Below are 23,068 nucleotides of genomic sequence, written 5' to 3'. Positions count from 1 at the left end.
TTTGGTGTAAGTTCAGCTACTTTCAGTCATCATCGTAGCAACCGAAACAAAAAACTCCGTACAATAAAGTCATTTCGTCATCTTATCCAAGATCACCGTGTTCTGGAACTATGTTGATATACTACGTGTGCGTGTCACTTTCTCATGTTTTTGCAGGTTTGGGCCGGGCTTAGTCATCTACTGGTACGGATTTATCCAGGAGCTGGACTGTAATCGGGGAAGGGGTATCCTGCTTCACGCCTGTTTCCCCACCGACATCGTCACCTTATGCCATAGCACTGCTTCACCCTGATGGTCCTGGAAGAGAAGCTGGGAGGAAAAGGTGAATCCGGAAGCAATTTCACTTTCCTGCGGTGTAAACTCCTGGCAGCATCTGCCCTGAACTTCAGCTGAACTCTCGCTGCCCGTGGTCACACCACTACCTCTTTAGACAAACATATCAAGAGTTTCTGTTTTCCTTCATCCCTTTTGCTCATGTGAACAGCCAAGAACTACAGACACAGCCCACTCATTATCAGCATTTCTGTCTCTGTCAAACAGTTAGTTTATAGATAGTCATAATCTTTCTTCCTTCCGGATGGTTTCTCCTTATATACTGAACAAAAGAAAAAATGTGGAGACTGAAAGGTGTGATTTTTCAATTCTCCTCCCAGTTACTGAATCGCCCTCTTATTTTTTTTTTTTTGTAAGCCTCCTTTCATTCTCTCTCCCTCCCCCTTTCTCTTCATGTACACTCACAGATACCCGGGGTGGCGTTACTGTCATGGAATAACCTAGCACAGTCCCAGCAAAGCCGAAATCATGAAGGCTGCAACTAGATTTTCGCTCTCACCTGCAAGGGCAGATCTTGCTGGGAGCCTGCGTTTGTTTTGTCCAGTCTTTATGGTTTCCTGACTTCTATGGCAGTAAGCCAAGCTGAAAAAAATATACTTGATGAGAATTTCCTCTTTCTATAATACTTATTTGAACACCAAACATTTTCCATTTATCTCATTTAAAAGCATTAGTTACGTTGTGTCTGGAAACCACACTCCTTCTTTGGATTGGGGGCTGAGGGCAGACGACTGAAGCTGGGTACCAGCCTTGACAAGAGTTTATTTTTAAACGTAACTAGTTGTCAGTATGTATGGTAGTGAGTATTTTTATGAGTAAAATTTTTCAAAAGCACATTCTGGACCCTGCTTCGTATCTGCATTTTATACCGCATAATTATATAACACTCAAATAATTTAGGCATTAGGATTGTTCGGCTTTGAATGAATTAAGTGTACCAAAAGTAAACCTAGAGCAATTTTCAAGTAAGCAAAATAAAAGAAGTTTTGTATTTGTTCACTTTCATTTATTCACTTTTTCTACTGCAAACCAAATTTCAATCTAAAGGAAAACATCAGTAAATTCATTATAAACCTATCTTTTAGGAAGGTAAAAAATTAATCCATACCCAAAAATGTACTTAGTAAAATATTTGCCCTCATGTTGACAAAACATAATATTCTTTATAATGTTGAATGAGTTTGGAAATATTAGTAAAAATGTAACTTTTACAAACACCTTCAAGTTATATACATTGCTTGGTTCTTTCAAAAGACTAAAATATACCATTTGTACTTTGTTCATTTTGTACCTAAGAAGATTTGCAGAAATCTGCCTACTGCCTTTCCTTTTGAAGGACACAAACATGTCGGGTTCAGGCATGGATTTTAGCTCTGTTGCAGGTTGCATTAAACAAAAGAGAAAGAGGAAGAAGATGAAACAGGAAGGCGGTATCAGGCAAACTTCTGTTCCAGTATAAAATTCACCATGCAGGTTTCATGAGTAAAATAGAATGATTTGGAACCACTGCAGTTGTCTTGATACACACACACACACACACACACACACACACACACACATTTTAGACAAAAATGTTGTTAAAAGCAGTTCTCATGGCATGCTCTAAACTGCTTTTTCTTCTTTAGAAATAAATTACATTTATCTGCACAGATGTTGAAAACCCTGTTAAACCCTCATCAAGGATTTGTTTGTTTTATATTAAACAAATTTATGATGAAGGTGCACAAATAAATTTAAACAATGAAAGAGGTGCTTGCATTTCACAATTTGCTCTTCTACCCGGTGCCCTGACATAATGTGTTAGGAGAAGGTACCGGTGTTCTCTGGCAAAGGCACCACCTCCTCTTTATGAATGAGGTTTTAAAATCTGGCCCTGAAGAGTGGGGAAGAAACCAGCAGTAGACTGTACGTACTATGATAAAGTTACAAGTTATTTAAAACTAAGCTTTATTCAACATAAAAACTAATGTGATTATAACATCTACTACTTTTCAGTTGGAGGAGTGGGGTGAGGGGACTAACGATCCCAGACTGGAAGCGGAAATCCTCCTTGTTCCTCTTTTATGTAAGGAATACTTATCTGTGGTCTATCTGTATGTGTTGTTTGTTTACTTATTTGTTTTTTAAATTTAGACAGTATAAACATCAGCCCTAGAGGGTATACATGGGGTGACAACTTTTTTTTTTTTTTGGCTCTCATCATTAGAACATTAACATTAAAGTCAAATCTTGTGTTATGGAGCTTTCTGCAAACTGTGTTAATGAATTAGGCCAAGTCAGAAAGCAGGAGTGTGTGTACAAACGTAAAACTAAATGATATTCTCTCTGCATATATAGACTTGCCAAGTGTCTGCTCTCACAAACAAACAAGAGACCCTATTTGTTCGAAGCGTGCAGAGGCATGAGCTCAGAACAAAGCTGATCCAGCGATGATATTTCAGGTGACTTCATAGACCCCTTCCCACCCCATTTCCACCCAAAAAACAAACAAAAAACAGTGAGAATTCTTTTTTTTTTTTTTTTCTTTTGCTTCAGGCGAGGTGTATGTCAACTCTTCTAAACACTCCTAAAATCATATATAAAAGGGAGGCTCAGGGGTGCAGAGTAGAAAGCTGGATCTCCAGGGAGAATCATTTTCTTTTAAGCATCGGTGTGTCTACCTGCTCATTATTGGCAAGGCTTGATTCCACCCTGGAAAAAGATGATAAATTGTCCGTCTTTGTGGGGGTGCATTCACTCATTGAAGCCTCCAGGGGATAGCTTAGAGCCCTGGATGAGGTCATCCACTAAATGGGCCCGGGGTGGGGGGGGCCTCACTAATTAATGCACAGCCCCCAAGTGAACAGTTAATTCACTCCCCCCTCCCTGGGGAGCTACACCCAGTGTTTCCTTTCCACTCTGGAACCAAGATAGCGGAGATGTCTGCTCTTTTTAACCTGTTCCGCCCTAGGACCTGGAGTTTCAGTTGAATTAAATCTTCCATGTGCTGTACTCCCCTCACTTCCTGCCTCTTCCCTGCCGTCCTCGCCTTCTCCTGCCTTTGCAGTTTCCTTCCATGTGGACACACGTTCTGCTCTCTCTCACTACCCCCTTGGCTCTTTTTCTCTCTAGAAAATGATCCCAGGACCAAAATGCAGCTCGTCGGAGTCCTGACCCATATATTTTCGGAGTCCAAGTTGGGGGAGAACAATTGACCTAAGCTCTCTGGGGAAAAGCACACCCAAGCATCTTTGGCACCTGAAGATGATAAAACTTGTAACCAAGATATTACAGGGTCAAATATGGTCTGAGGTTTAGTGTGTCAGTAACTGTTCTGGCAAAAGGAGCCAAAAGTACATGTGAGGTTTACAGATACTTTCAGGCTGAACGGTGGTGTTCAGCTGATTAAAATTACGAATTTAAATAGTAAAATGTCTCTGTGATTTAGTTAGAGAATCACTCCTAGCTCGTTCATGTTGGGGGCAGCTTGCCATTTTCCATGTGATCTGCAAGTTGCCTCAAAAGTATAACTATTTTGTGAATAGGACAGGAGGAGAAAATCTCCCAATTGGCACATTCTCAATTAGGGTCAAGGAACAAAGCCAGCTTAACCAGAGAGGAAATAAAAGGCAAACAATAGGAGTTTGCCTGCACTGTCACCACTTATAGAGAGAGGTGCCTCTCTGGACCTGCCTGGTAAGTCACTCTCAGGTTAAGGAAGGGTCACAGTGACAAAAGTTCAGACCATCTAATTGTATTACCCCAAAGTAACCTTCCTATATATAGTAAAAACAGTCTGAAGATGTTTTATTAAGAACATGCCTGGATTCGAAAGATTAAGGAAAATGGAATTATGAATTAAATAATAACCAGAACAGCTTGGGTTCCCCTTGTGTTTTTCACTTTCCTGCTATTGTTTTGAATGTGGCTGTGAGACAAAGAGCTGCTTAGGTCAAGGACTATAAATTACAGTTTTCATACAATAGTCATCCACTAAAATGATTTCAAAGCTTGATCAAAGTACTTCAAAAAGACTTTAAAAACTTTTCCACAATGCAGGGGGAGGGGAAACGCTCATTTGATGCCTTAATTTGCTTCAGTCAGTCTAGCAGAGTTCCATCTTGGCGTCATACATACTTTATATAAAATCCCACTCATTAGTTAAAGAAACCCAACTTGTTCTTATTGTTGTCTCATGTACAAGTAAAGAGGATTTACGTTTCCATCTGGTTAACTAGCACAACTAAACCTTCGGAGACACTTGTAATGTAAGGAAAAGATGCACATAATAATCCTGCTTTAAAATAAGCATAACTTGACAGTATTTAATCGTGATATGCAAGGTATTTAAGACTAACTCCCTGTCTTAGAATAAAGTGGATATCAGTGGATTTAGTTGTCATCTTAATAATAGTCATGGTAATAGATAGATTTCATTTTTCATCTCTTTTCCCTCAACATGCATGTACCTGGAGCTGTCTCATGTTGCAAGCAAAGATGATGGGAGGTACCCTAGTGGTAGATAAGCTAAGCAGATTCTAGGCCCAGCCATACATAAAGACAGTGTGGGATTGCTGCAACAATGCTTCTATGTCAGGTAATTTTTATTTTTTAAAAGGAAGGTCATTTGGAAATGCTGACATGAGATATAACCAAGTCAATTAAATGATAACAATGGAAGTTCAGAGTTTAATTGAGGCCTGAACATGAAGCCACCAACCGTTAACCTAAAACAGTCATGAATTCCCCTGGAAACAGCCTCCGTTAAAAGTATTTCTAGAATAGCTAGCACTTTTTTCTTTAAAAAAAAAAGAAAAATGCCTTTGTTATTTTTATATTCAACACAGATACAACCCGAAATTACAATTGAGTTTATCTGTAGTAGACTCTATCTTTTAATTTTAATTGAAATTTCTTTTATAGGGCAAATCAAAATTTACATAATCCAAACGACCTCTGTAGGAAACCATAGTTTCGTAAGTAAACCGAAAGTTGTAAACAAGCGCATTTTATTTGATTGTGCCACATTTATCTCAATTGTTGACATATTTCTTTCTGTAGTTGTTTAATGGCAAGATTTCTGACTCGATTGTAAGCTCCATAGAGTAGGAACTATATCTTGTTCACTGCTCTAACCCCTAGTAGCTAACAGAGTTCCTGGCACAGAGCAGGTGTTCAATAAATGTTGAACACGCAAATGAATGACTGTTAAATTTATATTAAATATGTTCTCACTTGCTTGCATTAAAGAAATAATTGAGCCCTTTTAATTTTAACTTTCTCATTTTCTTCAGCTGAAAACTGGGTATATGTATTGGAATCGGAGAAAAGCATCATATATTTTGGTGTTAATTAGAGAATTAATTACTTTAGAAACCCTCAAAACCTGAAATACAGCAGTTTCATCAACCAGACTATTTGATACTTAGTCTTAAGGGGAATTCATGTTCTTTCATTGCATTTGCCTTAAATTGAGCCTTAAGTACCTTATTGTTCATCCAGTATATTGCTAAATTAACTCAAACATTTTAAAATCTTATCTTTGTTTCTCTTTAAAAAAAAAAGGCTTAAGGCTTATCTTTATATTTCTATTTCTATTTAAGAAACAGTTTACCCTAAAATCAAGTCAGGGCCCCAAATCAAATATGTTTTGTACACAGGTTTGGGGATATTCAGTGGAATTATTAGATTAACTGCAAATGGTGCTTTTAATTGCTCACTTTTATAATGCTGAGTTGATGTCACAGTGCTTCCTGGCCGTAGAAGTGTCTGCTGGCTCAGGAGACAAGGGTTCTTTGGTCATTTGCCAACAGGATCTGACTTGGGAGAGACACTGTCCATGAACTGCTCAGGGGGCATTTCCCTGTTAGTCATTAATTCAGAGTATATTATCAAAGGCATTTGGCATATTTCCTCATATTTTGAAAACTTATAACACAAAAGGAACTGGAATTTCCATGTTTCTCCTTTGCTCTCCGGGACTTAATTTGTTGGGGCCGTTTTGGTGTGTGATTCCTTCTGTGAGTGTCTGGAGAGAACTGAAGCCCAGGACAGACGTCACTGCGATTGGGTCCTCTTTGGCTCTGTGGGATGTTTCCATCTTGTATTTCTAGCATTTAGGCTCTTCAAGACACAAGTATTTATAGAGTCCCCAGTGTGTGTTTAGAAGTGTTTGAGGTGCTGTGGGAAATTCAAAAATGTGCAATAAATGGTATTTTTTTTTTTTTTTAAGATTTAATTTTATTTATTTTTGGCTGCATTGGGTCTTCGTTCCTGCATGCAGGCTTTCTCTAGTTGTGGCGAGCGGGGGCTACTCTTCGTTGTGGTGCGCAGGCTTCTCATTGCGGTGGCTTCTCTTGTTGCGGAGCACGGGCTCTAGGCACGCGGGCTTCAGTAGTTGTGGCACATGGGCTCAGTAGTTGTGGCTGGCGGGCTCTAGAGCACAGGCTCAGTAGTTGTGGCGCACGGGCTTAGTTGCTCCACGGCATGTGGGATCTTCCCGGATCAGGGCTCGAACCCATGTCCCCTCCATTGGCAGGCGGATTCTTATCCACTGTGCCACTGGGAAGTCCCAAATGATCATTTTTTTGAGAAATAAATCATTACTTGTCAAAATGAAAACAAAAGATTTGAAAATTTCAGGGAGGACAATTACAGTGTAATAAGGAAAGAGGCAAACCTATGGGTCTTTTAATAAGATATTTTACTTCTAGACTTCAGGCAGCAAATAGTTTTCTATTTGCTTGTGGTAGCTGCATCCACTGCTGTAGAGAAGGATTCTGAGGCTGAGTTCAGCTCAGCGGGAAATAGGGTTGTGATCAATTATGGGCACTCATCTTTGGAGAGGGTAGTGATCACATAGATGCCACATAGTTTCAATTCCCACCCTAGGTCATTCATGTTTAGTGCAAGTATAAATACATTCTAAGCGTTTGGAACAGAACTCATAATCTTGTTCATGGGCCTGAATAATAAAATAAGCAGTAACATTTTTCACTGGTTCTATAACATCAAGTGAAATAACATCTGTCCATGGCTGAGATCTGTTTAGTAATTCATATAAGCAAAATATTTCAATAGAAATATGATTTAAAAACTCAAGATAAACACTTTAGAAGGCCACAGATAATTATTGCTCTCAGTAAAGTAAATGCCTACAAGTTACATGACATTATTGATGAAAAACATTGGGTCTCTATATTTTGGGCTCTGCGTGAGGATCTTGAGATTTGAGGATTGTCTCCTATTAGATGGTCTCACATACTCCTTAGTTTTTTAGTTTTCTTGTTTGTTTGTTTTCCCGGTAAAAACAGGCTTGGGGTTTCAAGGTCAGCTGCAGACTGTGCCTTCCTTCTCTTTCATGGTCTTTATATCATTTGGGTATCAATTTCCTCCTTAGTGCAGGGCATTTTTGTAAAGTAGTTATTGTATACTTGTTATGTTTGTTTTAAAATATGCTCCCAAAAAGAAATGTTAAAATATTTTCAAGGATGCAAGAGATAGGTATGCTGTACATGGTAATGGAGGTTTTGTTAATATACTTACCATTAAGCCATAAATGATTTTCCGAAATCCTTTTAATTGAATCAGCTCATTAATTCTGTCAGCTAAAATAATGACAATCATTGCACATGGAAAATTAGTAGGTAAAAATCTAAAAATATTTTGTTCCTTGCTAATTTGAATAGAAGAATCCATCCTGGTTTTCCAAGTTACAATTTTTTAAAAAGGATTTTGTGGTAAATGAAAAAAAAAAAAGCATTCCAGACTAACAGAGGGTAATCGAAAAGCAGAACAACGAAAGAGATGGCAAAGTGGACATAAGTGCATTGCATGTAAATGTAAAACTCGGTCTTTTGGTAAATTATTTTCATCTTACTTGCTTCCCCACTATCCTTGAAAGTGTTTCCCAATGACAAAGGGGTTAAAAACAGCAGCAGCAGCTTGGAGGCGTGGAGTGAGCAAAGAAACTCATGTGAGAATTGAATTGCATTTTCGGTTGGTTCCCTGACAATTCCCTAAGAGGTGTGTGGAAAGTAAAATTGAGCCATTAGCAAAGATGAGATAAGTTTGACTCAGACTCTGAGAATTTTAGAATTGGAAGGGACCAGAGACCTCACTGTACAGGTGAAAAAACTGAAGTCTGGAGAGGTCAAGTGACTTGTCCAAGGTCACAGAGCTAGCTAATTGGAGGCAGGACTAGAATCTGTCCCTCCTAGCCACCTGCCCACTGTCCTTTCCACCATGGGGTTAATAATTTATTCTGGAAGGAACTTCCAATACCTAAGTTATGTTTAGTATTTACAAAGTAAAGGATCATGGTATATTTTTAAATAAACATTCTGAACCGTACTGTTTTTGCCCTGTCCCTGATTCCCTAATCTCTGTAGTAGAAATCAGCTCTTGCTTTGACAGAAATAATTCCCATTTTATTTGCACTTTAGTAACCTAAAATCCTTATCATTTGGTGGCATTCAGTTTCTTTTTCTTTTTCTTTTTTTTTTTTTTTTTTGGCCATGCCACGCAGCTTGCGGGATCTTCGTTCCCTGACCAGGGATCAAACCTGGGCCCCTCAGCAGTGAAAGCGTGGAGTCCTAACCACTGGATCACTAGGGAATTCCCAGCATTCAGTTTCTATACATTGCCATTTAGCCTAAGGATTTGCCACTAAGAATGATTTTGGAAACAGTTTTAAGACATTTTTTCCCCCAGCTGATTTACATTTTCATTTTATTTTTCTTCTGTTAAAAAAAAATTCACAGATGTTATGTTTATCATCTTCTGTTCCTATAACAATAATATTTAAATGAATAGTAAATCATGAATTTTTCTGATCATTACCAATAATGATTAGTATATCATGTTCTAGAACTGTACCCAGTAGAACCTTGTGACTTACACACGCTTTGACAACAGGTTGGAATCCCTGCTTCTCCACTTACAAATAACTGAGCTGTAAAATCTTCAATTTCTTCAACTGTACTGTAACATCAAAATACCTATCACATAGGACTATTGTGAGGATTAAATAAGGTTAGTACCTAATACATCGTACATCAGAGATCTAACAAAACTGGTACCATACAGTTGTATTATACATGATATGGTTATTGATAATATTACTACCATAGAATGATCCATCTAATAAATGATATGCACCATTAAAAATGTGTGTTTTCTCTGTTAATATAGAAATCAGTATAAGGTGGATAGCTTGGCTTTTATTGCTTTTCTAAAACTCATTTAGTATAAACCATTTTTCCTAAAGTTCAGGGACAGGCAGTGGGCATATTTAGTCAACTGTTTTTGCAGATGGATGTCTCACTTAACATTCCTCTGCTCCGGAAGAGCTCAGAGGCAGAGTCCATGTTATTCTGTGTGTTTTTTTTTCTTTTTCTTTTTCTTTTTTTCCCTTAACATCTTTATTGGAGTATAATTGCTTTACAAATGTGTTAGTTTCTACGGTATAACAAAGGCCCATGTTTCTTTGGATAGTTCCCGTAGCCTTTGCCATAAATACGACTTTGGAGACAGCACAACACAGGGACCAGCCAGCACTTCCAGGTCCAGTTGAAGGCCCAAACCAGCAGTGTGCTCCAGATGAGCCCCGGAAAGTGCACTTTATAGAAGAAGTTTCTATAAAGGGATTGAAATACCTTCTCCAGGCTACTGTTAGTTCAGTGAAAGAAAGCATAAAATGCTGTTTGAATTTGATCTCTGAAAAAACAAAAAAAGCGAAGCAAAAAGGAATTTGGGGAAATGACTGGTTTGTTCCTGGATTCTTCCTCTGATTGATGTTCGTGACCCTATTGGAGGCAGCTTGGTAAAAGACCCGACTTTGGCTAGCGCCCCACCCCTAAAGGTAAACCTAATCAGATCACAGGCAAGCTGAACAATTGTCCGACAGCTGAACGAGCACCGATGTGCTCCTCTCTGAACACAAGGCAGTCTTCTTCAATGCCCGCGCTCCGCAGCAAGAGAAGCCCCCGCAATGAGAGGCCCGCGCTCCGCAACGAAGAGTAGCCCCCGCTCGCCGCAACCAGAGAAAGCCCGCGCGCAGCAACAAAGACCCAACACAGCCTAAATAAATAAATAAATAAATAAATAAATAAATAAATAAATAAATTTATTTTTTAAAAAAATCCAGGCAGATTCTAGATCCAATTCTCCTTGGCAGCAGAGAACACTGTAACAGTAACAACGGGCATGGGAAGTGTGGCTGCTTTCATCGGGGAGCTTGGGATCGTTTTGCAAACAATTAACCACGCTTCACAGCATCCCTGCCAGGTGAAGAAGTGCTCCTGTGCCCGCGGACAGAGGAGTTAACCAGTTGGGCTATGAGTCTTGTAGAAGTTATTTATTTACTTAACAACAATAAAGGAAACTTGGAAAAAAATGCTTATCCTGAAGAGGATGATCTCTTTCTCCGTAGTCTTATGTTTTCTGAAAACTGAAATACAATTTAAAAAAATAAATATTAAAATATTTAAATGCATACCAATCATGAAAATTAAATTGTAGTGTCATCTACCCAGACTAACCTGTGATCAACACCCAGAGAATGTCTTTTCGTAGTTGGTTAGTAGCATCTCATGAAACGCCGGCAGAGTAGATACCAAGCCATGCATGTCGGGGGCTTCCCTGGTGATGCCCCTTCCACACCTCCAACCTCAACTGTGGAGTAAGAGCAACTGAAAGGAAACTGATGGGTGCACTGTAAAATTTCATGGTGCCCTCAGTGGCCCCTACTCTGGCTGATGCGTCGCATAAGTTATGAAAGGGAGACTTGAAGAGCAAAAATACTATCATCCCTTTTTACTCACAAACAGTAAAAGTTCGGCGGAACAGAAGTAACAGCCCTTGAGAATAACTTTGCAATGGGCCCATTTTAGCGCAGCAGGCTGTGTGGTCTAAAGATAATCTAGACGCCTTCATTAACTGAACTTGAAAATTTCAAATGAATTTGCATTGGACTCAACCTGGCATCATATCTTGTTAAAAACATGAAGACTGATACAAACTGTCCTGAAATGGCTTGATCTGGTTATTGCCTAAAATTGATCTATGTTTGCAACTCTTTGAAGTCAAATTAACACAGAATCACCAAAATAGTCACTTCATTCATTCTAACTAGCACATAAGCATTGGTTGGTATAGCTGGAGATATGATGAAGAAGGGTATCTATAGGAACCATAACTCCCCATGTGCTGGAGGCTCGCCAAAGACAGTCTGATTGACCCTCCCCATCTTGGGTGGGGAGTCCAATGTTACCACCCAGTATGGTTCTGGGATCAATTCCAAAGCAGCCAATAGGCTCTCAGAATGAAAATCCATATAGGGAGTGATCTGTTCCTGGGTGCCTATAGGAGAGAGAAGGGCAATGTAGCAAACAAAATTTATTGCCTACCCACAGACACACACACACGCACTCCTTTATCCTTTCTAGCAAAATACAATTTTTATCAAGAACTGGAGGAAGATGCTTTATCCCAACACATGGTGAACTGGTCCAATAATGAGCATGCAACACCATTGTAACCAGTGAGCAGTAAGGAAACATGTACTGTGAGGTTTCAGAGAAAACTATTCTTCCCTGATAAAAGGAAAGCCCATTTTCTGCCATCACTTTCCTTTTGGTATAAGGGTGGGGTGGTTGGAGCTTCAGTAGCCATCTTGTGACTGTGAGGAAAAGGCTAAGAAACCACCAGAGACAGAAGTAATGGAGCCATTGAGTCTGGGTCAGCACTGCCAAACTCCTCTTGTTTCAACAATCACCCCTTAGGTGTTCTGTTACTTGCACCCAAAAGCATTCCTAACTGACAGAGGGATCTTTTGAATTCCTAGAACAGGATTCTTGGTGATTTCTTATATGCACAGTGGGAGGATTTGAATGAAATATCTACCAAAGTTACTGGTTGCTCAAGACATACCCAGAAACACTGATCCCTAAGCAATATGAAACTCTAAGAGGGCTAGGATGGAAGCTACTTGCCCTCAGAGAGGAGATGAACCCAGCAATTTATTCTGCAGCACCCCCATCAAATTCATTATTTTGTAGAACTCTGAAAATATGTCAGGTGTCTATGCCAGAACTGAAATCTCCAGGGACATCATTGTCAATACTGAGATCAAAATGAAAAATGTTATAGAGAGCAAAGGGCCCCCTTAGAGAACTGTGGGTAGAAACTTAGCCAGATACACAATCATTTGGGGATAACCCTTCCCATCTCCCTCTCCATTCCACACCCCCATAAAACAATAGCATTTTCACTGGATTATTCAGTTGAATACCTTAGCCAAATTTCTCTTTCTGTCTTTGCCAGCACATCTAAAATATTTATAATGACAAGGATTGCACCTACTGTGCAATACACATCTAATTAATCTAATTAATACACATCTAATTCAAACAGGTATGATTACCTACAAAAGAGGAGGTATAGCCTAGTCATGAAGCCTAGCGGCACTGGCACCAGATGCCTGGGTTCCAATCAGAACCAAGTCTCATGAACCTTCTGAATCAGCAAATTCCTTAGGCTCCTGGTACCCCGATTGCCTCATCTGTAACAATGGTGGTAATAAGTTCCTCCTGCATATGAGTTGTAAAAAATTAAAGCATTATATATATGTCAAGTACTTATAACAGATCTTGGCCCCTAGTATACACTCAATAAATGTTAGCTATCATTATTACCCCTTTTCTAGATGAGGTCGTTGAGGCTCGCAGAAGTTAAGTAACTAGTTCAAGGTTTTCCAGCAAGTAAGTAATAAGGCTGTCTCAAAACGTCTAATTTAAATAAGGTGGTTATAATTTATCTTTTATGTTATTTTTGGAAATATGATAAACATTGCTAGCACTCACCAATATTCTCCTTGACCTCTTGAATGTACAGGAGACTACACTTTCCAGCCCCTTCGTGATTACACAGGGCCAATTCTGGCTAATGAAGTGTAAGTGGATAAGACCTCTGTCAGTGAGGCAGTGAAAAGCCTGCAGGATTCTCCATTCTCTCTCTTCCCCTACTGTACCACCCAACCGAATTTGAGTCTCTACCCTCGTGAGCTCTGAGAGATTAAATAGAGCAACCTACACACCAGCACCACCACCCCCCCCCCAATAGGGGCCAGAAGTAAACTTTTATGTGTTTAGCTACTAAGATTTGGGGGTTGTTACCACAGCATCATCCTAGCCTATCTCAATAAGTAGAGTAAAATTTCCAAATATTGTAAAAAAAAAAAAAGTATTGACTTAATATTCTATTTAATTAACGTTATCCCAGTGGCTCATTGGCAATCCCTCTTGGTAATTTTTTTCTTTTTTTTTAGTTCTTCTGACCTTATAACAGTGTTATAATGAGCCATAAGGAAAAGTTCATGAACATTGTTCTATAGCTTAATTTTCTGTTTCATGTAGTAATCATGCGGCAAACCTATAGGATAAAAAATTATGAATGTTGTAACTAACATAATTCATAATTTTAGCCTTAATGTTATTGCTGCTTCACATTTTTTTAGGATATCAGAGAAAAATCTATTATAAAAATTATCATGGCCTTTTGGGTTTTGGAAAGGCATTTTAGCTAACCCTGCATGTAAGCAATCTTCAAGTAGGCATAAACAAATTGGTTTCCTTTCTCCCAGACCTAGGACATACAAATTTGAATCTTAAAAATTGATTCATCTCCTAGAGACATGGTTAAGAAAATGAACATAATGAGCATAAAACACAGACTGGGATAAAATATTTGTGAATCCTATCTAATAAGAACTTGTAACCAGAATATTTTTAAAACTCTGAAAACTCAATAATAATAAAAAAAAACTCAATAAAAAAAAATCAGGAAAATATTTGAACAGTCATTTCACCAATGAAGGACTATGCCATGTGAGCACATGAAAAGATGTTCAGCATCATTAATCATTAGGAAAATACAAATTAAAATCACAATGATACACCACTACACACCTACTGAAATAGCTCAAATTAAAAAATTGACATTACCAAATGTTGAGAGAAGATGTGGAGCAACTGAAACTCACACATTGCTTGCTGGTGGAAATGCAAAATGGTATAGCCTCTTAGTTAAAAAACTTGGCAGTTTCTTATAACATTAAATACATTCCATATAACACAGCAATTTACCCAAGGGAAGTGAAGACAAGTGTTTTCATTAAAAAAAAAACCTTTCCAGGAACAGTTACAGTAATGTTATTTATAATTGCCAAAAGCTGGCAACAAGCCAAATGTCCACCAACTTATGAATAGGTAAACAAACTGTGGTACATCCATACAATGGAATACTAATCAGCAATAAATAGGAACCAACAAAAGATACTCACCACACATTAAAAAATTTCAAAAGCATAATGCTGAGTAAAGAAGCCAGACTTAAAGGACTATATACTGTATATGCCATTTTTATAATATTCTAGAAAAGTCAAAACTATAGGGACAGAAATCAAAGAAGTGATTGCCAGGGATTAAAGTGGAGGGGAGGAAATTGACTATCACTGTCTTAATCCTGGTGGTTGCACACTGTATACATTTGTCAAAAATCATAGAACTTGGGCTTCCCTGGTGGAGCAGTGGTTGAGAGTCTGCCTGCCAATGCAGGGGACACGGGTTCGAGCCCTGGTCTGGGAAGATCCCACATGCCGCGGAGCAACTGGGCCCGTGAGCCACAATTACTGAGCCTGCACGTCTGGAGCCTGTGCTCCGCAAAAAGAGAGGCCGCGATAGTGAGAGGCCCGTGCACCGCGATGAAGAGTGGCCCCCTCCTGTCACAACTAGAGAAAGCCCTCGCACAGAAACGAAGACCCAACACAGCCATAAATAAATAAATAAATAAAAGCTTTATTTAAAAAAAAAAAAAAATCATAGAACTCTGCACCAAAAAACTCTGTAAATTATACCTCAATAAACAACAAAAGCATATAAGTGTAAATTTTTTTAAATGGATAATAATTTCAAATGAGTTTGTTCTTCAAATGTTGGTAATGTTTTGACAGTTTATAAGTTAAACTTTCCCCTGATTCAATTTACTATCTATAAAATAATAATACGTTAACTTATCTATATTAACTCTGCTTGAAATATGTACATGTTGTTTAAAGTCAAAATTTAGAAGAGTAAATCATATTCAAGCAAAAAGGAAAACTATATCGTGCTTCACTGCCTTGGACAAAATATTCATTCAACACAACAAATATTTATTAGGCATATATTGTCTCAGTATCTGTAAAATAGGCAGCTTTGCAAATTTTAAAGGCCCCTAATAACCATACTATGTCCCCAAATCTTCATTACTTCAAAGCATGTTAGAAAAGGCCTTGATGATATTATTTAGGTACAGAATCCCATTTCTATCTTAGACTAACACCTGCTTTGTAATAAGCAAATATTGTGTTTGTTATTTTATTATTTAAATTTCTTCCACTCACCATTCTTATGCAAATGTAGTAATATCTGTGGTAGTTGCCTTTGTTAATTGCCTACCCACCAGACAGTCACCACACCACCAACCCCAGCATTACTTTTGCTTATGTCCACTGTCCCCTAGGCTGTATACTTCCTCAGAGGAAGAGAACCCCAGCCCCAACCCTAAGAGGCACATCATGATTGCTCTAAGCCACTCCCAGCACCTTCCTTCTCTTACCAGTGACTGGTATAGGCATAGACATATGATGCAATTGGACCAAAAGCTGAAGGGCTTCTGGAAAAGGCCTTCTTTGCTGATCAAGAATCACAAAAGAAACAGTCCCTCTTCTGCTGGTTGTAGTTGTATCTGGATGGGATGCATGAACTGCTGTGGCCATCTGGCAACCAGGAGCAGTGCTAGACTGCAGACAAGCCAGCCCCCTGAGGATGAGGAGGCAGAAACATGGGAAAAGCCTGACTGAGGACGTCACTGAGTCCCTGAATTGGAACTGCCACATCTCCTGTTATCTGGGTAATAAATTTTCTTTACTATTTAAGCCAGTTGAGTCAGGCTTTTCTGTATTTGGAGCCAAGAATGCCATAAGCAAATACACTGTTACTTACAGCAAATATACTGTTTCCCATTGCGGTGGGGAAGGGAAGCTGAGATCACAGAAAATGAAGCAGGACATCTCCCATTTATTTTTTGGACCTCGAGGATATAGAATAGTATTTTTTTTTTAGTGATTAAAAATATGGATAAAATACTAATCTTAAATGCTGATAAAAGAGGAAACTGGACATGGGATACATGGAAACTCTGTACTATCTTCACAATTTTTCTATAAATCTAAAACTATTAGAAAATAAAGTTCATTTGAAAATAGGGATAAAAATAACAGTAGATAAAACAAAGAAAGTGAGCCTTTAAAAGGTGAAATTACTTTGAATAGTGGTTCTTCACAGGTGAGCAACTTTTATGGCAAAACCTCTTCACTTCTACAGTCATTTCCATGCATCTTCCTACAGAGCGAAGGCACTTCCTGAAAATGCGTAAAGGAACAGGAATTACTGTGTCTATTATTGATAAGATAACAGCCACACTAGAGGCGTGAAGTGACCTGCTGGAGGTCAAACACTAACAAGGGACAAAGCCAAGAATAGACCTGGCCTCTCATGAAGGCAGCTTTGCTTTTTCTTCCCTTCCTCTACTTGAAATGGCAAGACCCACTTCCAAAAACTTATGGAAAAAGGAAGTTTTCAATTTGGAGAAAATTATTCAGACAATCTGCACACAGAGTGATAATTGAAATGCTATGAGGTGAAGAATATAATTTTTTTCTTTTAATTTTAAAAAGAACATAACTGGAAAATCAATTCATTGAGCAAATGACAATTGCTATCCCAAACATCCCAAAACACCTTGACTTTCACCAAACCTTAGCAACTTACAGGACAATTCAATAAGAAGAAGATGCCCTTTATACTCCTCTATTTCTTTAACAAAGCTAATCATATTTATTAGAATAAATTTATAAACAATGGGCAAAATACATATGTCTCTTTCAACTAGTCTCTTCAATATAAAACATTCTTGTTCTGAAAGCCAAATTTCTCTACATAACTTATGAGTAAGGCAAAGTATGAGCTGAACATTATCCAGTGGAAGTATATCTGAATCACTGATAGACTGTATAAAAACCTTGCCTAGTGTCATACTGGAAAACCAAAGCTCTGAAACTTACATAATATTGTAAATCAACCATATATCAATTTAAAAAAAGAAAAGAAAACCAAGGCTCCTTTGATTTAAGAAAAAGAGAAAAAAAGCAAAGGCTATTATATCCAGCAGGAGAGTATGAAGAAAATTAAGTCTGTAATATTAATACTTCACTCAACAAAAAAAGTAGTAGAACATACCAGAGACTGTAGAGCGTTCTCCATGCTTTTCAAGGAGAGACACCAGCAGCAAAACTGGTCTATTCCCCACAAAGTACACCAATGGAAGATTGATCAGTGACAGTGAAGAGAGCTTTGCTATTGACACAAGTCATGGCTCATGATTAGGCCAGTGGATTCAAGAGCGAGAGGCATTCATCCCAGAGGCTATGTAGGAAAAGTATATCAGAACCTCTATTTTCCAATTGCAACAAAGAAAAACTTAATTGTACTAATATTTACTATTGTTTACCAATTTTACCAATATTATTCAATATTTTACAATACAGATAAACAATATGTAAATACATGTACACAGTTTAAGAGTGTGTGCACAATTCTTTCCCCTGACAGCAGTATGTGATCAGTAACAGCAAGGATCTACAGGTACCACCTATGAGTGTCCACAGTCATTGAATACAAATTACACACTGATTTTGACATGTCTCTCCAAATATATTGATCTGTTACGCTTAAGTACTTCTAAGGGGCATACTTAATTTTCAAATGTTTGGTCTCAATCTGGCAGTAACAAATAGTCTAGGCACAGTAATCACAGAAAGCATTCAATAACTGAAGTACGATGTGCCCTTTTACAAATGTCTAGGTTCTGCATTTGGAAAATTAACATACCACACCAGAGAGGAGTAGAAAGAAGCAGCTAACTCACTCAAATTGTTGAATTCGCCACTTTTCAGTTCAGCCAGTCACACTGGGCATTATCCTATCCGCAGGTCAGTAGTGGCACATACTATAATGGGGAAACAGAAGATAAATAAATAAACCAATAAATAACCATGTTAATTTTCAATAGTGATAAGTGCTATGGAGAAAAGAGAATAGGGAGATGTAACAAAGAGCACCATGGGGCTTCCCTGGTGGCACAGTGGTTAAGAATCTGCCTGCCATTGCAGGGGACACTGGTTCGAGCCCTGGTCTGGGAAGATCCCACATGCCACGGAGCAACTGGGCCCGTGGGCCACAGTTACTGAGCCTGTGAGTCTGGAGCCTGTGCCCCGCAACAGGGGAGGCCGCGGCGGTGAGAAGCCCGCGCACCGCGATGAAGAGTGGCCCCCGCTTGTCGCAACTGGAGAGAGCCCTCGCGCAGAAACGAAGACCCAACACAGCCAAAAATAAAATAAAAATAAATAAATTAAAAAAAACAAAAACAACAAAGAGCACCATGGTTGGGAGAGGGGGCACTTTACATTATATGCCCAAAGAAGTTGATACAGCAAAGACCTGGATGAGAAGGGGCTGAGCATTCCATGCAAAGGGACAGCATGGGTGAAGCCCTAAGACAGGGAAGCCTGTTCTGTTTGAAAATGACAAATAGGCCTGTGGCCAGATATAGTGAGCAGGGAAGGAGAGTGAAGTACATGGACAGAGAAAAGACTGTGCGGTGAGGTGTTCAGATTTCACTGAGTGCAATTGGAAGCCATCGGAAGATACTAAACAAAGAAGTGACATGATCTGATTTACATTTTTAAAAGATTACTCTGGCTGTATGAGGCAAATAGATTTTAGGGGAAAAGAGAGGAAACAAAGATCAGGCAAGAAGCAGCATTATTCGCAATATTCAAAAGGCAGAAGCAACACAAGTGTCCATCGATGGATGAATGGATAAGCAGAATGTGATATATACATACAATGGATTCTTATTCAGCCTTATAAAGGAGGGAAATTCTCACCTGGATGAATCTTGAGGACATTATGCTGAGTGAAATAAGCCAGACACAAAAGGTGTTGTATGATTCCACTTATATGAGGTACCTAGAATAGTCAAATTCATAGAAACAGAAAGTAGAATGGTGGTTACCAGGGGCTGTAGAAAGGGGAAATGGAAAGTTATTATTGAATGGGTACAGAAGTTCAGTGTAGGAAGATGAAATATTTCTGGAGATGGATGATGGTGATGGTTTCACAGCAGTGTGAATGTACTTAATGCCACTAAACTTTACACTTAAAAGTGGTTGAAATGGTGACTTTTAAGTATATTTACCACAATAAAAAAATTAAGAGGTTACAGAATTATCGTTTCTCTGGGAGATCCATGATGAACACCACCAAGATAAAGGCTCTGAGAAGTCCTATAATAAATAAACTTCTTTAACTGTTAAAAAAATAAAATAAAAATAAAACAATGGCCCATGTCTGTGGGTCTATTTCTGTTTTGTTAAAAAAAAATTAAGAGATTTAAAGAAAATAAAAAAGAAATGATGGTAGCTTGAACTAGAGTGGTAGAAGTGGATAGATAAGGTGTATAATTGGAGCTAGAACCCAGAGGATTTATGGATAGATTGGACGAGCAAGGAGGAAGAAAGGTGAGGAGGAAAACGAACTCAAGAATGACTTCTAGGTTTTTGACTTGATCTAGCGGCAGTACCATTCACAGAGCTGAGGAAGCTTGGGGCTTGAGATTATGGTGAAGAATGGGATGGAGTAGAAATTTAGAATTCTGATTTGGATATATTAGGTTTGAGATGCCTAGTAGAATACAACTAAGTGCAGGTGTAAAGTTGACAGTTGAACGTTATGTCTGAAGGTGAAAGGAAAGGCAGTGCTGGAGAGATGAATCTGGGGGTCATTAGTATATAAAAGCCCTAAGCAGAGAGTGCAATTAGAGAAGTTGGCCATTATACTTGGCTCAAAAGTTTGCAATATATTACATCATCCACGAAAGTAGCATAGCTTTAAACATAAGATAATTAAATGATTTTTCTTTTTGTGAACAAGAGAAAGTTAAAGTGAGAAGAAAACAAAGTTTTTATGAAGCTCCTGAAAAATGCTCCAGGCTCCCCACTGGAGAGTTGTTATGTATAAATGCTTATGGTTTCTGAGGTCTCTTCCATCTCTTTTATATTTATCAGTACTGCCTTGTAATAAGAACTAACTTTATTATATAGACGTTAGCTTTCCAACTCATATGGAAGATGTCCCAAGGTAGAGAACATATGATAATTATTTGTACCACCCACTATAATTATTGCAACGCCCTGCACATAAAAGGCACCCAACAAATGTGTCGATTAATGGACTCACATCTTAAAGAGACCAGTAAGATCGTTCAATAAAGGAAAATGGCAGGATAAAATGTGTCATTGACTCATAGGTGCAATTATTGACCATCCTTTGGAGGAGTAGGGTCCTCCTTTTTTGCCTAAATTGCCTAGAAAAAAAAAGAAAATAGTCTAAATTATTCAAATGAGATAGCAGATTCAAAGGGTCAGTGCCCTTCTTCACTGTGAACTGCATACATCTGGCACAATAGGAGCTTGAAAGGTTACTCATTAGTCAAGTTTTTTTTTAATTAATTAATTTATTTATTTATGACTGTGTTGAGTCTTCGTTTCTGTGCGAGGGCTTTCTCTAGTTGCGGCGAGCGGGGGCCACTCTTCATCGCGGTGCGCGGGCCTCTCACTATCGCGGCCTCTCTCGTTGCGGAGCACAGGCTCCAGACGCGCAGGCTCAGTAATTGTGGCTCACGGGCCCAGTTGCTCCGCGGCATGTGGGATCCTCCCAGTCCAGGACTCGAACCCGTGTCCCCTGCATTGGCAGGCAGATTCTCAACCACTGCGCCACCAGGGAAGCCCATTAGTCAAGTTTTGATTTAATTTTAAAAATCTCTGGTTATTGGAAAGTGATGGGCAGGAAAACCTCTATGGATCAACACACTCTGCTACTTCACGGCAAGTCAAATTCAAAACAGGTCAACGACAGCACTCATCCCTCACACTCATTCACTCAACAAACATTCACCATGGGCCAGGTGCACATCAGTGAGACTTACCCTCAGTTCTCAAGTAACTCCTAGTTATGTTCACAGTCTAGTCCCCTCGTGTGCAATGAGAAGAAGCAGAGACATTTTCAGGATCCCAATGTCTGTGGAGGGTACACAGGGCAAATGGAAGATTTCCTCCCAACCAGAATGTATTAAGTTGGACTCTTTTAAATATTACATGATATAAAATCAATTTCTAGGTAAATAATGTGTTACTAGATGACTAGAAGATTCTTCTAGTCTAAAGATCAGGGTGCTGAGCGGATGTCAAAAGCAGCTGCTTTACCAATGGCATTGAAACATCTAGAGAAGGAAGCAGCCTTTCAGAAGGAGAGTGGTCAGACTGGAAGTTGGAGAATGGGGCGTCAGAAGTAGAGGAGCTGGCAATGGGTGGCCAGTGCTGCCATGGGCTAGAAGACCAGGTTCCCAGGCTATCAGCCCATCGGGTCTCTGTTTGTGGAGGTGGATGCCTCAAGTTAGCAAGTCCTTTCAAATTTGACTCACACAGCTAATCTCCCATGTCCTGATTCCATATGTATTAGTGTCTTTCTCATTACAATTTGGATTCTCATTTAGATTTCTCTTTGCTTGTGAGAAAACCAACCTGTCTGGTCTTCTCACGATTATATTTTATATTTTAATTAAGTAAATCGGCATTCTGGTTTACATAGGCTCATGTGAGCTGGGTTCATGAAGTCTCTTCACAAGGAACAGATCATCAAATTTCAGAGCCTGCAAATCTGAGGGCTCTACTTTCAGTTCATCAAGGGAAGTGCCAGACTGGGAGGCTATTTGGCAAGCAGCCAGCCAGCCTCCCCATGGGACACCCTAACTATATGGCATCATTGCACTTTCAAGCCCCAACAGAGCTCCCTGGAAGTTATGTGTGAATCTTACCATGCCCATTAGTAATATTTCTTCACCTTGAACTCTTTATTCCTCAACAGGTTATTAGAGCTGTTGGGTTTTTGTTTTCTTTTGTTTTTTTTGGTCAGGTATGAATGAAGGAAAGTGGTCATAATTTTTGATTCACCTTGAGTTTTATTTCCTATGAATCAAGGAAGCATTTCATGCCTGACACACAGATCCTTAGGCCCAGGGTCCTGATTGCTACACATCTGCCTTTAAACTATTGAGAATCATCACTTTCACTCTCAGAACCTGGGAACAAATAGCGAAACTTGGTGACATTCTCCCATGCACATGGCTAAAAACAGGAGTAGGATATCTCTGTACTATAGCTGAGAGGTCATGTAAACATGTTACAGCAGAAACAAACCAGCCTATACCTTTGGATTTGAGAGTGAGTTCTTCTAATGAGACCTGTCAGATACTTGTTAACTGCAAAATAAATGCCTTTCGGCTGCTTTTTTTGCTCCTGATTAGAAAGAAAGCAAAACTGTAACATAATTCTTAAACAAAATTTAAATAGTATCATCATGGCTAATGCTTTTTTCACAATTCAGTTCATCACTGCAGGCAAATCAGTTTCTCATTCATAAAATCTCTGATTGTCAAAACAATGCACATGATCGTTTATCATAATGTAATATATCTTAGAAAGCAATCATAACATAAGGACTTTCTCTTATGTAAAGGAAAGCCTATTTTGATATAT

At 38.9% G+C, this 23,068-nt stretch overlaps 1 protein-coding gene across 1 annotated transcript in view; it reads left to right on the top strand.

Annotated features, from left to right (window-relative positions):
• CDIN1 (CDAN1 interacting nuclease 1) overlaps window positions 1–1,338 on the top strand; it is a 167,028-nt gene extending 165,690 nt beyond the window's left edge. Inside the window, exon 6 of the mRNA XM_057542685.1 lies at window positions 157–1,338. Coding sequence (XP_057398668.1) covers window positions 157–292 — 136 coding nt within the window. The 3' untranslated portion in view covers window positions 293–1,338. The remainder of the gene's footprint in view (window positions 1–156) is intronic.
• Window positions 1,339–23,068: the final 21,730 nt, after the last annotated feature.

This window comes from Balaenoptera acutorostrata, chromosome 3 (assembly GCF_949987535.1).
Source record: "Balaenoptera acutorostrata chromosome 3, mBalAcu1.1, whole genome shotgun sequence".
In the NCBI taxonomy this organism is placed as follows: Eukaryota; Metazoa; Chordata; class Mammalia; order Artiodactyla; family Balaenopteridae; genus Balaenoptera; species Balaenoptera acutorostrata.
The sequence above is the reverse complement of the archived record's forward strand: the minus strand, read 5'-3'. Positions and strand labels throughout refer to the sequence as shown.